This window comes from Artibeus jamaicensis, unplaced genomic scaffold, assembly GCF_021234435.1.
Source record: "Artibeus jamaicensis isolate MK-2021 breed Jamaican fruit bat unplaced genomic scaffold, CSHL_Jam_final contig_76, whole genome shotgun sequence".
Taxonomy (NCBI): domain Eukaryota; kingdom Metazoa; phylum Chordata; class Mammalia; order Chiroptera; family Phyllostomidae; genus Artibeus; species Artibeus jamaicensis.
The window spans coordinates 19,907,060-19,923,211 of NW_026521954.1; the positions used below are offsets into that span (position 1 = coordinate 19,907,060).

The following is a 16,152-nucleotide window of genomic DNA, read 5'->3' on the forward strand; positions in this document are numbered from 1 at the left end:
TGGCACCTGTGACTTCTGGCTTTTCCCAAAACTAGAATCACCTTTGACAGGGAAGAGATTTCAGACCATTGATGAGATTCAGGAATATATGATGGGGCAGCTATGGTGACTGGGAGAACTGTGTGAGGTCCCAAGATGCCTACTTTGAAGGGGACTGAGGTGTCATTATCCCATGTACAATGTTTCTTGTACCTTGTATCTTCTTCAATAAATGTCTTTATTTTTCATATTATGTAGAGGATACCTCTTGGACAAACATCATATATTAGACTATTTAAAATAGCTACTATTCCCAAAATTGTAAATTCTCAGGATTATAATCATTGAGTATTTATCTCTCTGTGAAAAGAAACCTTAAAAGGCTTATGAACATAACAGTTGGGAAATTGGAGCTGTTTTATTCTTCTTAGTCAGAAAACAAATAGAGAATCCCCACCCGGATGTCTGTGTGCCTGTTAGAACCTTGTTTTCTGGTTGATTATTGAACATACTCATCTATCTACAGAGTTTAAATTTGCCCACTACATATATTTTCACTGCATTACTTAATGTTGCGTTCTTACTTGCGTTTAGGTCTACAGTGAATATAGAGCCAGCCTTGCTTTTGACCTTGTGAGCAGTCGACAGAAAAATGTGAGCATTATATCAAACACATAATCTGAAATTAACTGATGATGGTTTAATTTAGCAGGAAATACTGGTTAAGGGAAAGCTACATCAACTTAATTACTTATTTCTGTTCTTGACACTACATTTTTTTACAAATTAATAAAAATAATACTAATATTTAACATAGACAGGACATGATTTTTACAGCACTATAACATTGATGCAACTTTGTATTTAAAACTTCTAAAAAAATACCACCTTCTTATGAATGCTTAGATTTCCAAGTCATTTTGCTGGATTATATAATAGATGCCAGGTGCCCTTCCTCATAACCTCACCTGCGTAGAAAACGTGCCAGTGATGCATGGGCAGCACTTCCCGCGTGCGGCCGAACCCCATGAGCCCCGTCCCCTCTCTCTGTCCAGGCGTACACCGACTACAGCGACTCCGTGGCGCGGAGGATGGGGTTCATCCCTCTCCCACTGGCCGTCCTGGTAAGTCCCTGTTCTTTTAAATGATGCAGTGCCCACCATTGTAGAATAAATGTTAATAAATGCAGTGTCAGTAAGTTTGATATAAAAATGAAAGGTACACGACTTGGGCATTTGTTATCCTTTGGGACTTGAGCATGAATAAAAAGCTATCAAGGAACTGTTTTTGTGTAAAGGCTTTTCTAGGAGTGAGAACACTCTTTTTTTGCCTATTCATTTGGCAAAGGTTTGTTTGTTTTTTTTTTAATGGAAATACCTGGCAGCAGGCGTGGGCCTGGCCACTGTAGCACATGTTGGTCGGAGTGTAAGTTGATTCAGAGTTTTGAAGGGGCAGTTTGACAGTTTTATGGAGTGACTCCAGCTCTGGGAACTCATTCTAAGGAAATAGTTATAAAAGGCACATGATGATTTATGGGCAGAGTTATACCTTACCATGGCTTTTATAGTGAAAATTTGGAAACAAGTGAAGTAGCTTACGTTTTGGTATGCTCAAGTAAAGAAATATTCTGTGTGCATTTTCCAAAGTTTTTATGATTAAAAGTTTCTACTCTTATATTCTGGATTACATATGTTTCTAAATAATAGCACTGAAATTTACTAAGTCAACTTTCAAAAGCCATCAAGTTTATATCTTGTAATATTTATAAGAACAGCCTTGTAAATAGTTACTGGCCACCTCGGGCTCTAACAGTTTTCATTGGGAAGGCTGGCTGCACTTGTATTTGATTGTATTCCTGATTTGCTTCCTGGTCTTCACATCAAAACAGGTGCAACCATCTTTCAGCAGAGGTCCTCTGGAGCTCTCACTTAATGCACAGTCTCACGGAATCACCTGAGAGATGGTTCGAGAAGCTGCAGGTCCCAGCAGCTGTGTTTTAGACCAGCTTGCCTGGCTGCTGCAGAGGGTCAGTGATTAATAGATTTAATGTCACTTAAATTTCAGTGCAGCTGTCCAGATAGCCACACCCTAAATGTGTTCAATTAGTTTACTAATTTATTACAGAATAATACAGCTTTCTTTTTCTTGGGAAAAGGAACTCCTAAACTTTTGGGAAGAGGGAGGATTTTAAAGAGCAGAGTAACTATTTAAGCATTTAAAAGATTGATAAGGTAGAATGCTTGTTTTCTACAACTAGAGTCCTGATACATACAGTGTGAGGGTAACCACGATAGCCCGGCCACTTTCTGTTTAAAAGGGTTGGTTAGATGCTGTGTTTGAACGTGGCTCTGGTTTGCTAACAATGACGATCTAGTGACATTTTTGCCAGAAAACTCTACTCGTGATTAGTATGGATTTTTATTTAAGTATGTAAATGTTTTTGGGGGGTTGTCTTTAAATGAGTGTTTATATATTGAGACTGAGATTTAGGCTTACATAGTAATTGACAAAAACCTTCTGGAAAACCAGTATTCTCACAGTTACCTGGCGGGTGTTTTGTTTTGGAGGGTTCTCTTCAGTGCCTTCCTCTCAGACCTCCGAGGTCTGACCCTGCAGCTTTGGCAGATGTTTAGGGGCTTTGAAGAGTGTACTGAGGCCGCAGGAGCCCGTTCTTTAGTTAAGGCCCAAGGGAGGCAGAGCTTACTTGTAAATGTTACCCCAGGTCCTACAATGAGTTCATATCCAAAAAGTAAAAGAAATCACGTATTAAGGTCTCATGGAAATGAGGCTTTGGTTTTATGTGTCCTAAAGTTACCTAAAATATGCTAGATACAAATGAAGTCCTAGCGCCCCGTTAACTTCCATCAGGGTGTTTGTACAGCGGCCGTTGCCCCAGTGGAGGAAGTGATGGGGCTTCTGTGTCAGTTTTCTCAGAGTGAAACTTCACCGGACACACCACAGCCCACCCTCCGTTTCCCCCAGTTGCTCTTTTATTGGCAGCATTTTAAAGTATTGTTTAAAATGTACCTTACGATGTTTATTTAAGAGACCAAAGTAAATCCTTTTATTTGATGAAAACGACATCGCTAGATCAGGCCACTTATTTTCCCCGATTTCCCACGTCGCGGTTCCCCCGGGCCCTCACTCGGGCCCCTGCTGTCTGAGTGCAGAGCGCTGCTGGGAAACCTCGCAGACGCCGCCATGGCGTACATCGCAGAAGCAGTTGACATGCATTTTACGTCTCTATTTTGTTCACCAGGATCAAAGTGCTTAATTACGTTCAGTTTTACTCTTGGTGTAAACAGCCTTCCCAGCTGCCTTGGGCTCCCCTGCTGCCTGAGGACACCCCTTGCTAACAGATGCGCAGAGTACACTGAGGTGAAGCCCAGTGTCCCCTCCCTCGCAGCTGCGGTGGCCTGAGGCAGAGGGTTGAGCAGGGAGGGAGCGGCAGAGCCACTCACCGTGTCCAGCAGATAAAACCCACACGTCGTTTTTGCTTTTTATAATAAAAGTAAACTTTGGGTTATTTCAGCTAACAAAAACAGGTACCAATGGAGGTCTTTTATGAAAGCAAAGTGAGGAATATGTGTAAATGGGCACATTAGGACGCCAAAGCTGTCATGTGCATGTGTATTTTCCAGTGGCAGATCCCACCCGATTTATTCATCAGGCCTCCAGGGTAATGATTTTATTGCTGTATTTCTGTGAGATAAAAAAGAGCATAGGTGTTTAACCTCAACTAACCCAAGGAGACAGAAATTTTTTATCTTTATGTAATTGATTTTGTAATAGCATTTTGTTTTTTTAAGGAGTAAAAACCTCTTACCTTTCCCTTTTCTTTCTGATCTCTGCAAGTCATGTTTGGGGGGGGTGGTGTCTTAAAAAGAATCAGAAAACAAAAGACCCAAAAAGCAAGAATAATGGAAATGCCCACTACATGGTTCTAGCTATGGCAGGGACACACGTAGCATGATGAACTCATTTGTATTTTCGAAATAATTTTTTATTTTAAAAATCAGCCATGTTGCAATTCAGTAGGGCACACAACCTATAGCATAGGTATATGGCTCATAAGGATAATGTGTTCTATTTGATTTTAATAAATGTAATAAGAAATCAGCAGCTTAGTGGTGAATAATTAATACTGATCCTATATTGTATGAAACAATAATAAATCACCTCTGTAAATGTTTTGTCTGTTCGTAATTATATAATTATTGTATATGGCTACTTCCTAGTGGGTATTATATTAGAAATAAAATTTCATATTAGATTAAAAAAAAATCAGCCATGTTGCTTCTCTACTGGGGCCAAGCAAACGTGTCATTTATGAACTGGGAATAATGTCTGACTTCACAGAGTCAGTAGTTGAGCGTAGCATTGGCCATGAGTGTCCAGCTTTGCCTGAACAACCCGCGGCCTCCGCAAAAGGTTCGCGGGCTGCCACAGTTTGGTATGAACCGGCGGGTCTAGAAATGCCTGCCTGCTGGGGTTCAGACAGAGGCCTCGGGTGTGTGCCTACAGTGTTAAAATCAGCATGATGATTATTTCAGTATTAACTAATAACTCTGTGGTTGTGTTTTGTTTGTGTTTTTGTTGTTTTGGTTTGTTTCTGGCTAGCTCATCAGAGTTGTAACAAGCTCAATTAAAGTACAAGGAATCCTGTCTTATGCCTGTGTCATACTCTTCTATTTTGGGTAAGATGAACTGTTCTTGAATATGTTTTTGGTCATAAATAAAGTATAAGTGTGAGATGCGGTCAAGTCCTGGTGCTCCATTCTCTCGGCCCCGGGCCCCCAGACAGCCTGCACCTCCAGCTGAGTTCGCGACTCGGCCGAGTTCTGCTGTACGTCCATGTGCTGCTGCTCACTGGCAGTGTTAATAGCACTTTAGATTTTATTTCAGTGAAATGATTTACTTAACTCTTTTTGCTTAGGAGTTGAGTTTTACCCATTTTATTTTGTAAAATAAAGTCTGCCGTTGCATTCAGATATTTCCCTGTGTTCAGAAGCCTCTGAGTTTCTGCATGTTTACCACGTTAAAGATTCAGCATGCTCCAGGCCTGTGCCTCGGAACCCAAAGAGGACGCAGGGGTGTAGCTTCTCCGCCATGGCCGGCTGAGCCTGGGCGTGCGCCAGCCTCGGCGGAGCATGGGGAGCTGTGCCGCAGACGTCGTCTGCGAGCGGCCAGACCTGTGTGTGTGGGGGGAGAACAGTGGGGGGGAATGAGCACGAATGAGGGCAGCCGTGGGCTCACTCAGTCTTCCCCAGGCGGGGGTCTGCTCTGCGGGGACCCCGCGCTGTCCCCATCTCTCCTGCCTGTGTCCCCTGCATTGCTCCCTGCCCCACGCCTGGCACAGGTGTCACAGGCACGGGAACAGTCGCTTTTCGCATCTCAGGAGCATCGAGAGTGGAGAATGTGCTTCCCAGCCCCGCCAGCCGTTCAGGCCATGGGGGTAATTTCCGTGGCAGCGAGCAAGTTTAATTCTAATCATGTGCGTGACCCGTGGCTGTTTTCCAGCCGAACGAACACGTAAATGCTATTACCATATTAAGGCAACCTTTTCAAGTGCTTTGACATTAGAAAGCACGAGATTCGTCCTCTGGCACAAAGCCTCACACTGCCCTTCGAAGTGCAGGGCATCGTCTTGGTCGGGAAGCTGTGCTGCTGTGTTTGCCCCATTGTTGTCTAACAGCTTTCAGTCCAGCGTTTCCTTTTGACACAAACACATGAAGACAGCACGCAGGCAGCTGCTGTGTCAGAAAACCTCTGTTCACCTGCGGCTGCCTGTGCGTGATTCGCCAGAATGGGTGTGTTTGACTCAGAACTGCCGAAAATTCACAGCCTTCCCTGCCACCCCCACCCCATGTCACCTCACCCAGCATTCCGTTCTGGGGACTTACTCTGACTACCCCGTAATAGCCTAACACCACAAGTATCCTTCCCTCCTTCAGAAACTTGTTCAGAGCCGCCTGTCTGTGAAGGCCTCTGTGCTCCTTGACCCAGCAGGCCCAGGAGTCCCCTTTCAGGGAGAACAAGTCAGACCTCAGCCAGCCTCCCGACACAAGCGCTGTGCTTTCCTGACCCCACACGCCCAGCCTCTTGCAGGCCCTTCTCACCAGCTGTGGGGGGAAGGACCTCGGCCCGGCCCCCCCTTAGGTAGCTTGTCTGCTCAGCGTCCTCGGAGAGCAGCGTGCAGTGCCCAGGGCTGCTCTCAGCACTGGTCTGGGGACCCACCAGAAAGGACAGGAGCACCTGGCTTCGTATCACTGAAGTTCCAGTGGAGAAACGCCACAACCAGAAGGACAGATCACTGTAAAGGGACTGTTGGTAGCAAGCATCGGGAAGAAAAACAGGACGGAGGCAGCTGCCCTGCAGAGAGCAGCTGGGGAGGCCGCTGTGAGCTGCCCTTCCACGCAACGGGTGGGGTGGGGAGGGGAGGGCATGCAGATGCCGGGGGAGCGAGCAGGCTCAGAGGGGACACAGGCCAGTGCAGGAGCAGCTGGAGCTGAGCCGTGGGAGCATGGGGGGGGGTGGGGGTAAGACCTGGCAGCTGTGGGAGGGGCAGCTCCTGGAAGGTTCTGAGCAGAGGAAAGCGACGTCCCCTCAGCTTCTTGCCAGGGCCACACAGGCTGCTGCAGAGACTGGACTGGAGTGTGGCGAGAGGAGGAGCAGAGGCAGGTCAGGAGGTCGTCACTACCATTGCAGGGCAGGCGACCGTGGCTGGAGCTGGAGTGCTGAGAACTTGACAGCTAGTGGTAGATTTTGAAAGTGGAGCTGGGCAGGACTTGCGGATGAATTGACTGGATGTGCAGCATGAGAGAAAGAGAAGGATCAAGCGTGATTCCAAAGTTTGGGGCCCAAGCCACTGGGGCCATGGAATTGCCATGAACTGTGATGGGGGAGCCTGTGATATACATACATACATGGGCACCGTGTTTGTTTTGTGTTTGGGGGGGTCAGGGCTGGCTCTAGTAAGTCTGAAATCCTGTTACACATCCCAGGCAGTGCCGAGGAAGCCGTGGGAGGTGTGGTGAGGGTCACCGAGCAAAGCTGGGGCTGGGGTAGGTGGGGAAGTGTGCACCCCGGGGGCCTGAGGCCATGCATGTGCGAGGCCCTGGGGGTTGCATTCTTCTCTCCTGGGTGTGGAGGCCACCGTGACGGACGTCTCTTTGCTTCTTGCGGTGACCTCCTACCAGGCCCCTCACATGCATCCCGCTCCCCCCACCCCACCCCATCACCACCCCCCTGACCTAAAATCTGGGTTTGCCAGGGTCTTATCTCAGACGTAAGAAACCGCAGCCCACGTCTTCACTCGATGCAGAGCGGGCGGTGAGGCCCTTGGTGCTGGGTCACTTAAGGGCCCCCTATGTGAGGAGGTCCCGATAGGGAGGGTCGGGTTTTTCCTCAGAATTTTTGCCAGGTTTGTATCAATACCTGCAGATTTTATGTACCTTTGGTCTAGAAATCTGACTTCTGCAATTATAGCTGCCTAGGAATTTATTTTAAGGAAATACAGAGTTAACATAAGTTTTTATAATCAGAAACTTTTTAATGGAAGAAAAATATTCAAAATTACCTAAATATCCAGAAAGTAAGGGCTTTGAGGGGCTTTGTTCTGTGAAAACCCTTGCAATGCAGTATTGTAAGTCCATTAAAATAGTGTTAATAAACTGAGGGACATAAATGATAGGAAACAGTATTCGTCATACACTGTTCATGCAAACCAGTGATGACGACAGTAAAGTGACAAGATCCGTCCACCTTTCCGTGTGGCCAGCACTGCTCTGAGCACCTCACGGGGACCGTCCCTTTATGGGTTGGCTGGTGAAGAGCCCCGGTCCACGCATGTCTCAGCAGCGGCCCTTCTGTGGGAGCTCCGACTCCAAACCCAGCCCTCCCACCTCGGAGGGGGCCTCACGGAGCTGCCAGGAAGCACAGCAGGGCGGTGACCGCAATGCTGCAGGGCCAGTGCTGGCCTGCGGCACCCAAGTTATTTCATGTGTGTCTTTGTTCACCCAACTTCACCAAAAGCATTTATTTTGTAATGAGAGGAAAGTTAAACAGTTTGGTAAGATCTTTAAATGATGTAGGAAGACAATAAATGTTCAGTAGTTGGAAGCTGTAACTTTTAAAGGGTGCCATTTCTTACAATGAGAAGGAAGGAGTTCGTCACACATCTCCCCTGGAGGAAGCCTCAGGAGCTCGGCGTGGGTGTGTCTCAGGCTCGGGCCCTCCCTCACCCTGGTGGCAGGGGCATCCACAGTGGCCGAGGTGAGTTCCAACAGTGGTCGTTTGTCTCTCTCTGGTTTTAGGTTGATATCCCTGAAAGTACTGAATAGCATCGTGCTGTTGGGGAAATCCTGCCAGTATGTGAAGGGGGCCAAAATGGAGGAGAAGTTGTTCAGCCCTCCCCCCGCCAGCACCCCCAGCAAGCCGCCCAGTAAATCACAGAGCAAGTGCAAGCCCTCTCCAGGTGGGTGCCCCTCTCCACACCTCCAGGCCACGTTCCGAGGAGCGTCTGCCTGCTCTTGGCCTGGTGGCCCACCCCCTGCCACCGCCCCTCAGCGTTTAGCCTTCAGGATGTGACTGCACTTTGCCCAGTTGCCGTTGTCAGTGTCCCTGTGCGGTCCCACCTGCATACACCTCAGGCGGCGCTGTGGGCTGTCACGTCCCTTCGCTGTTCGGCAGATGTGGCACCCGCTGCTCGGGGACCCCTGTGGGAGGAGAGGGCAGCGCCCACTCCAGGATGTCGGAGAGGGACTGAGCACCCTGTTGGGTGGCAGTGGGCAGGTGCTGCAGAGAAAACCAAGACAGGCTCGGGGAAAGCGGACACCCCCCAGCCACCAGGAGACGCACCTTCCAGGGAGCAGTGGCCAGGCAGAGGGCCGGCGGGCACATGCCGAGGCCCCGGGCAGGGCCGTGTTTGGCACGTGGGGGACGTGCAGACCCGGGGCGGGGACTGGAGCAGGTCCAAGAGGCTGCGGGGCCCCAGCTCAGCCAGGGCCCTGAGGGCAGTTCCAAGGACTTTGGCTCTCACGCCATGGGAAGGGGATGTTGCAGGGCTCGGAGCAGAGGAGGGATGGGACCCAGCAGACACTTTTAAAGGTGATTGTCAGGCTTTGTGAAAAATAGAGTAAGGAAGGGCAAGCCCGGAGACCAGGGCCCAGAGCAGGCTGCCTGGCTCGGAGCAGAGGTTAGTGGTGTGAGCGGGGCCGCCTGCCCAGATCCTGGAAGGGCCTGGAGAGCCCGGGACCTGCTGGTGCGGCCGTGCAGTGTGAGGAGGAGACAGGAGTTAGGGGTGACCCCAGGGCTCCTGGCCTGGGACATTTGGAGGAAGAACAGGGACCCTGGCTGAAGTTTTGTTGTTGGGTGCCAGGTCCCGTTCACATGGGTGTTACATTCGCAGGATGGTTGGATGTGTGTTTGTGAGCACACAGAACTGCTCCGTGGGGCGACACGGGTGGGTAATTCAAACAAGGGAGTGAGCATATCCGTGGGTGTGGAGGGGGCAGGAGAGGGCTCGTCCCTTCTGGAGTGGGCACTGCCCAAACTGAGTCTTGACGGGACAGAGGAAATGGGCCGGGCGAGGACGGGTGCATGTCTGGAGGGAGGCCCACGCTCTCCCTGTGTGGGCTGCAGGGAGCTGTTGTGAAGTGGGAGGGGCGGGGGGCGGAGCCGCACTGGAGTGAGTGTTCCCTTAGGAAGGCAGCGTGAGCGCCGTCAGCAGCCTGGGACTTCGACATGTGCTCGGGCACGTGCTGCGACCCCCTGCCTCGTTCGCAGCGGGTCGAGTGTGTGCTGGCTTGGCTCCTTCAGCTCCTGAGAACTTGGCATCTGTCTTGCCATAAAGGAGCCTCCACACCAATGCGGAGGTAAAGCCCTCGGCACAGCTCGCAGGTCAAGGCCCCTGGATCCAGGACAGTGTACGAGGAGGGCATTTCGGATGATCCGTCAGGGACCAGGGGCCCCAGAGCACGGGGAAGGTGTTGCACGGCAGGCAGCGTGGGCCCTGATCGGGGACACAAAGAGGGACCAGCTCTCAGGCCGGCGTGCTGTTCATCATGTTTTAGAAGATGCACCAGATGGCAGCCGGGGTTGGGGCGCAGGGAGGGCAAGGCGGAGGGAGTACCCAGAGACAGGGACCGGCGGTGGGGTAGCGCAGGCCAGCGCGCAGCGGGCCGTCCATCTGAAACGCGCCCAGTCTGTGGTGCGTCTGCTTCACCCCAGGAAGCTGCTGCTCCAGGGCGGCGCGAGCGGGTCGGATTGGCAGGGCCGGGCTCCAGGACCCTGTGGCTCAAAATAAACATTTGGGGTTTGTTTACTGGTCTGTTTTTGCCTCAGATGAGGACTCTGCAGGTGGGGTGCTGAGTCTAGCAGAAGTGGCTGCACGTGAGAGCTGGAGCGTTGCAGAGCCTGCTCGGCCCTGACGCCCCGGGCGGAGGGGCTGACGCTCCGGCTGCTGGCCTGGCGCCGTCAGCAAGGACCTTTGTGGGAGGGAGCTCCTCACGTGGGGCTCCTGCTCTTTCCAGAGCCGGGCTGGCGTCCTTTGTGAGAAATGACCCCTGTGACCGCCCCCGTGTGAAAGCGTGGGTCAGCAAACACAGGCGGCGTGGCCTCTGGGTGTCACTGGTGGGCTGTGGCTGCTGGGACAGCATGCCGTTCGGTTGTCATTCACACTTCTCCCGGGGCCACTACGCTGGTAAGCTCGTCGTTATTCCGAGTTTGGGGGCAGCCCTTCCTGATCAATGGTAACGTGTCTGTTTTTCCACAGAAGAAAACCTGTCTGCCTCGGTCACCAGCCAGCCCAGCCATCAGAAGGAGAATGTCGTGCCATTACTTGTGACAAGCAGTTCTGACCAGTTCCTGACAACTCCAGATGGTGACGAGAAAGACATAACGCAGGAGAACTCTGAACTGAAACACAGGTCCTCAAAGAAAGACCTCTTAGACATAGACAGGTTCACGATCTGCGGGAACCGAATCGACTGAACTCCGCTGAGTCCGGGGCAGCCCGCTGTGCTGCCGGGCGGACGGATGCGGAAAGTGGCACTTAAATATTTATTTAAAAACTTAAATTATTAATGGAAAGCAAATCTTAATATCTTTCTTCCAGTGATGCGGTCTGGTCGAAGGTCAGGTCCTGGAACAGCAGCAGCCTCCAGCCTTGACCTTTGAGGGGCCCCCTGCTTGGAGAAGCAGCAGGGTGGGTCACTCTGGCCCCATGGGAACAACGTCAGAATCACTCTGCTCCGACAGTCCGTGCTTCCAGAACACCGAACTTGGCCTCAGGGTCTCTCCAGCAGGAGGGCACACACCTGGGAAACTGTGACGCTTTCACCGTGACGTGATCTGTCCCGGCTCATACTGTCTGCACAAACTGTTTTCAAACTACTTCCTCTGCCAAAGCATTTTAAAAAAATTTGAACTTAAGTCAAGATAAATGTTCTCACCACAGAGTTATCCTTGAAGATATATCTGAATTATTCAGAATAAAAGGCTACCTTAAATAAGACATGATGAATAGTAGCACTTTATAGGGGGAAAAAAGCCCGAAGCCAGTTGGTCTGTTTAGAAAAATGCTAATTGATGAAGGTTATGCATCACCGAGAAAATGTTTCATAATTTTTCAGTTTACTCTAAAGCAAAATGTGTCCTGTGTGGTGTTTAATCGCAGTGGATGAAATAGAAATTACCTTACAAAAAGGTACTTTTTATACTGAAAAAGCGGAGCAGTGTTAATGTCAATGGGCAGCTAACTGGTCTTGCTCTAAAACTAGTTGCTTCGGCAGTTGTTACAGCTCAAAGGATCTGGTGTCGACTAGGCTGCAGAACTGTCCGCGTATGAAATTCAAAGATGCTGGCTGTTACTTGAGTTTCCTAGTAACAGGTTCATACATAGTAAACAGTGAACTGGGCCGAGCAGCACCGTCTGGCGTGGGCTTACCCAGCGTCAGTCCTTCGTGTGGAGTGGCTGCGGGGGTGCCATGCCTGCCCCCCGGGGCGGTCTGTGCTCTGTAGGGCCCTGCGACTGTGGTGTGCCTGTGCGGGGGCAGGGCGGGCGCGTTTTGGGAGAAAGGAAATGGGTGTTTGGGGTGTGTGGGTGGCTGAGGCGCTTGTGTATGGATGTTGGGAACAGCAACCAAAAGGTGCTTTTCGGTTTTGCTTGAGGTCAGGACTCCGTGTCTGCCTACTTCCTAGTTTGTGGCCTCTATCAGAAGCACGTTACTTTCCACCACGTTTTATCCTGAGAAGCCTTTCTGAATCGTTGTGAACATTTTCCAGCGTCCGATGTCAAACGGGTGTCACTGTTAATGGTCGTTCCCTGTAACGTTTTTGCCGGGAAGCTCGGCTGCTCTGCTGATGTCGCGGCACATGGAGAGGTCGGTACGCAGAGGTCAGTTTTAGGGGGTTTGTCTGTTTCCTGGGTGAAACCCAAACAGGCTGGAGTAAAGTTTTGTCTTGTTTATTCAACATACAAAAGTGATTTTCTAATGTTTTGCATTAGCGAAAGAAATCTGAAGATTCATGTTCACATCGGGTAAAGGGAAATAGTGCAGAAATACTTTTGTTGACCATGAAGCATTTCAAGTGAAAAATGAAAAGACTGTTAATTGCTTTGCCTATGTTTTAATGATGCCCCAAATTAGGAATTTTTTTCATCTTCTCCACTAAAAGTGTCCATGGTAAATAGGAATAGTTTGGGGGGAAACTTTGCCAAATATAGCCCTAACCAGAGCAGAAATATGATGGTGGCGTATCTTTCAATTCAGCCTGAATTACTCTGTTACTGTGCTGTCAATTTCACGGGAGTTTCATTTCCTTTGCAGAGGATACTGGGAGTTTGGAACAATGTTCATTTCTGCTGTCAAAATGGCATTCAGTACTAATTTTATAAGTGCATCTTGTGTGAAACTCAATAAATTCAATTTTGTAATCTTTTTTAAAAAGGTCACTGATTTTTATCTTGATGACGTTAACTGTTGTTATATTTGGTGGAGTGAATTTCCCATTCTATAAGAATTTACTTTTAATTTATAAGTGACGGGACTAGCAAATCTGAATTATTCTTTTGGTCTTGATGGTGACAAAAATGTTTGGTTTTTGTCTTTAAAAGAAAAAAGCTGGGCCTTGGTCATAGCCCACTTAATATCTGCTAGCAAGGGGAGGTACTTGCACTTCACAAGTGCTCTGAATGTCACACAGTGTGCCTTTCACACACCGGGGACTCAAGTTCAAGGCAGGACCTTGGTTTGAAAGTGGAAGGTACAACGTAGGTCAGACTCTTACTGGCTTCTCCTTCGGCATCGAGTTGAAAACACGGAGGGTCACTCGGGAACGCGCCCAGCCTTCCCCCGGGCCTCCGTATTTGGGCCAGCACATGGACTTCACACTCTCCACACACGTTCATGGAGGAAACTAGTTACACTTTGATTTTCAGAAACTCTCCTTTTGCTCTTGGTCACTCAGCAGAGAGGGACACACACTCGCAAAGCAATTTAAAGTCACGACATTTTGATGTGTCTCCATTTCATCTATTCTTTCAACGGAGATTTATTAATCACCTGTGTATCAGGGGTTGTTAAGTCTGGTTCCCTTCCTGTTGAATTTACCAAAGACAAGATGATCGTATAGAGGTTTCAAGGGCTTGTATCAAGTACAAACAACAAACTGCACTTCCGCTGGAGACACTAGTGGTCATACAGACACAGTGGTAGCCGGGCATCAAGCTGTGCAGTCAGGGACTGCGCCCCAGGGCCCACCTTGCTGTTCCATGTGGCCATGTGCCTGATTCTTGCCAAGGGGTGGAAGTGGGAGAGGCACACGCCATGACAGGTCCCCTCTACCTTCTCTCTACTTCCCAGCGGCCGGAACTCGGAGCAGGTGCGCCCTCACCACAGCCATGCAGGTAAAAAGCTCAGCACTCACGGGAGGCGGGGAAGGAACCTGAGTCCCTGAAGGCCCCTGCAGAGCAGAGGTGCCTGTCCGCTTGGAACGCTCAGCTTTGCCTATGCCCGGGAGAGAGAGAGTCGAGCCTTTGTTCCTCAGCCACTGAGCGCGGAGGGTCTGTTCAGCCCTCATCCACTCGCTAGGGAATCTGAAAGGGCCTCTTTAGAGAGCTTTACATGAGTCAGGTGTTAGGCCTGCCTCGCCAAAACACCGGCTTCTGAAATACGCTCGGGTTCACATTTACCATTTGTTGTTTCTAGGGAAAAAGGTAGATTACTGTGCCCCACTTACTCAGCGGACGGTCCCCCAGCGCCCTGGGCCATCTCGAGCTGAACATTCAACTCGTTCAGAATTGGCAAAGTCCCGTTTGACGGCACACTCTGCCCAACAGCTGTGCTCTGCCCCTTGTCTCTCAGGAAGGTCGGGTGCACAGGGACAGTACAGGAGCGTAGCCCACGGGCATGGGGGTGTGGAAGCCAACGGAGTTAGTACGTACGTCAAGAAAGCAGAGATGTCATCCAGGGCCAGTCTGAGGCAATGGTGTCACACAAGTGACTGCTGAAAAGACCCCTATGTTGTTTGCTCAGTGTGACATGTGGCATCATAGGTGTCAGATGTTGAGGCTGCCTTAGATGACATTTAATTCGGTTAAAGAGGAATGTGTGCGATTAGAGGGGACGTCGTTAAAGACGTTGGCGCTCAAAGGGAGCCGTGGTGCGCAGAAAGTTTGCTAGTGCGCAGCAGTGCTGGCAAGCGTGGCTTCCACGCTCTGAAATTCCAGGAAGAGAAGGTGGCCGGCTCCTGGAGCAAAGTGGAGGAAGGCGCATTTAGGCACCGTGAGGTCGGTCGAGTTGCAGTTTAAGTTGATATGAAAGTAACAAAAAAGAAGGCTGGCTCTCTGCACAAGGTTTTTGCTTTTAACTTGCAACTTTTTTTCTAAGCAGGTGAGGAACCTGAGGGGTTCCTGGAAGTATACTGGGCCCCTTCGTAGGAGGACAGGCCCAGAGTATGGAGTACACACACTCTCGAAGCACGAACCCTGCAAAGCCGGTCATTATTTTTGAAACTGCAATTATGTTCAATAACTATATTCCCATTTCATTTTAGGTATGTCTACATAAGAATATAAATACTAGCGAAAGTTTAGGAATATCATAAAGTCAAGGTTAATGAGGTAAGTGAAACAATAGAAAACACATCGATATCTTCCTGGGCTTGATTTAACAGACATTAATTGTGCAGTCTCTGTGCAAAGCGAGGCCGTCTGCTCACAAAGTGTATCTGTAGTCCTAGTCGGGGGACTGACTGTTCCATGGGGCGATCTCAGCCCCACGGGGTAAGTGCTGCCATAAACACAGGGCCTGGTCGCAGGGCACCGTCCGATGCCCATGGGTTCAGGGTCACGGCTAACGTCTTGTATGGAGCCTTAGGGTCTTATGCATTTCCTGGCACATGGAGGCAGCCAGTATTTACGGGAGGAATAAACATGGGAGCCATTCTCTGCTCCGTTCCAAGGGAAATTGGAGAGGGAGAAGGCAGGGGCCCTACCAAATATCCTGAACTTGACCCAGTAGGCAATGGGGGAAGCTTAAGTGGAATTTTTTTTAATCCTCACCTGAGGATATGTTTTCATTGATTTTGGCGACAGCGGAAGGGAGAGAGAGAGAGGGAGGTTGATATGAGAGAGAAACATCACCCTCGCCTCCTCCGATACATGCCCCAACCAGGGATGGAACTTATGGGCGAGGTAAGTGCCCTGACCAGGAATTGAACCTGTGACCTCTCAGGTGTACAGGACAACACTCCAACCAACCGATCCACCGGGCCAGGGCGCTTAAGTGGAATTATAGGCTGGATTGTTGTAACTATCAAATGAGAGGGCAAATGGGAAAAAAAGAGAAAAACCACTTTGTAAACTATAAAGGGCTACAGAACTGGTTTGAGACACACAGGTGGCACGACCAGAGCAGAGAACAAAACCCCTTCTACAACTGGAAAACCAGTGCTCGCCACGCCCGTGCAGCGGGCTGCTGCAGGAAGAGGGGGGGGCCCGGGCAAGGAGACCCCTCTGGAGGCAACTGCCATCATTCAGAGTCAGAGGACTTGGGGATGTAGGGTACAGCGACCTTTTGCTTACCAGATGTCTAGGATGTTCACCCCTCCAGGGCGTCAGTGTGGGGTGGGCAGGGGGGATGCAGGCAGGCTGCTGGTGTTGGAGCCAGG

At 49.8% G+C, this 16,152-nt stretch overlaps 1 protein-coding gene across 1 annotated transcript in view; it reads left to right on the plus strand.

The window, feature by feature from the left end:
• The window catches only part of TAPT1 (transmembrane anterior posterior transformation 1), a 54,205-nt gene extending 41,285 nt beyond the window's left edge, over positions 1-12,920 (plus strand). Inside the window, exons 10-14 of the mRNA XM_037126795.2 lie at positions 574-633; positions 1,035-1,103; positions 4,600-4,676; positions 8,295-8,455; positions 10,754-12,920. Coding sequence (XP_036982690.2) covers positions 574-633; positions 1,035-1,103; positions 4,600-4,676; positions 8,295-8,455; positions 10,754-10,971 — 585 coding nt within the window. The 3' untranslated portion in view covers positions 10,972-12,920. The remainder of the gene's footprint in view (positions 1-573; positions 634-1,034; positions 1,104-4,599; positions 4,677-8,294; positions 8,456-10,753) is intronic.
• Positions 12,921-16,152: the final 3,232 nt, after the last annotated feature.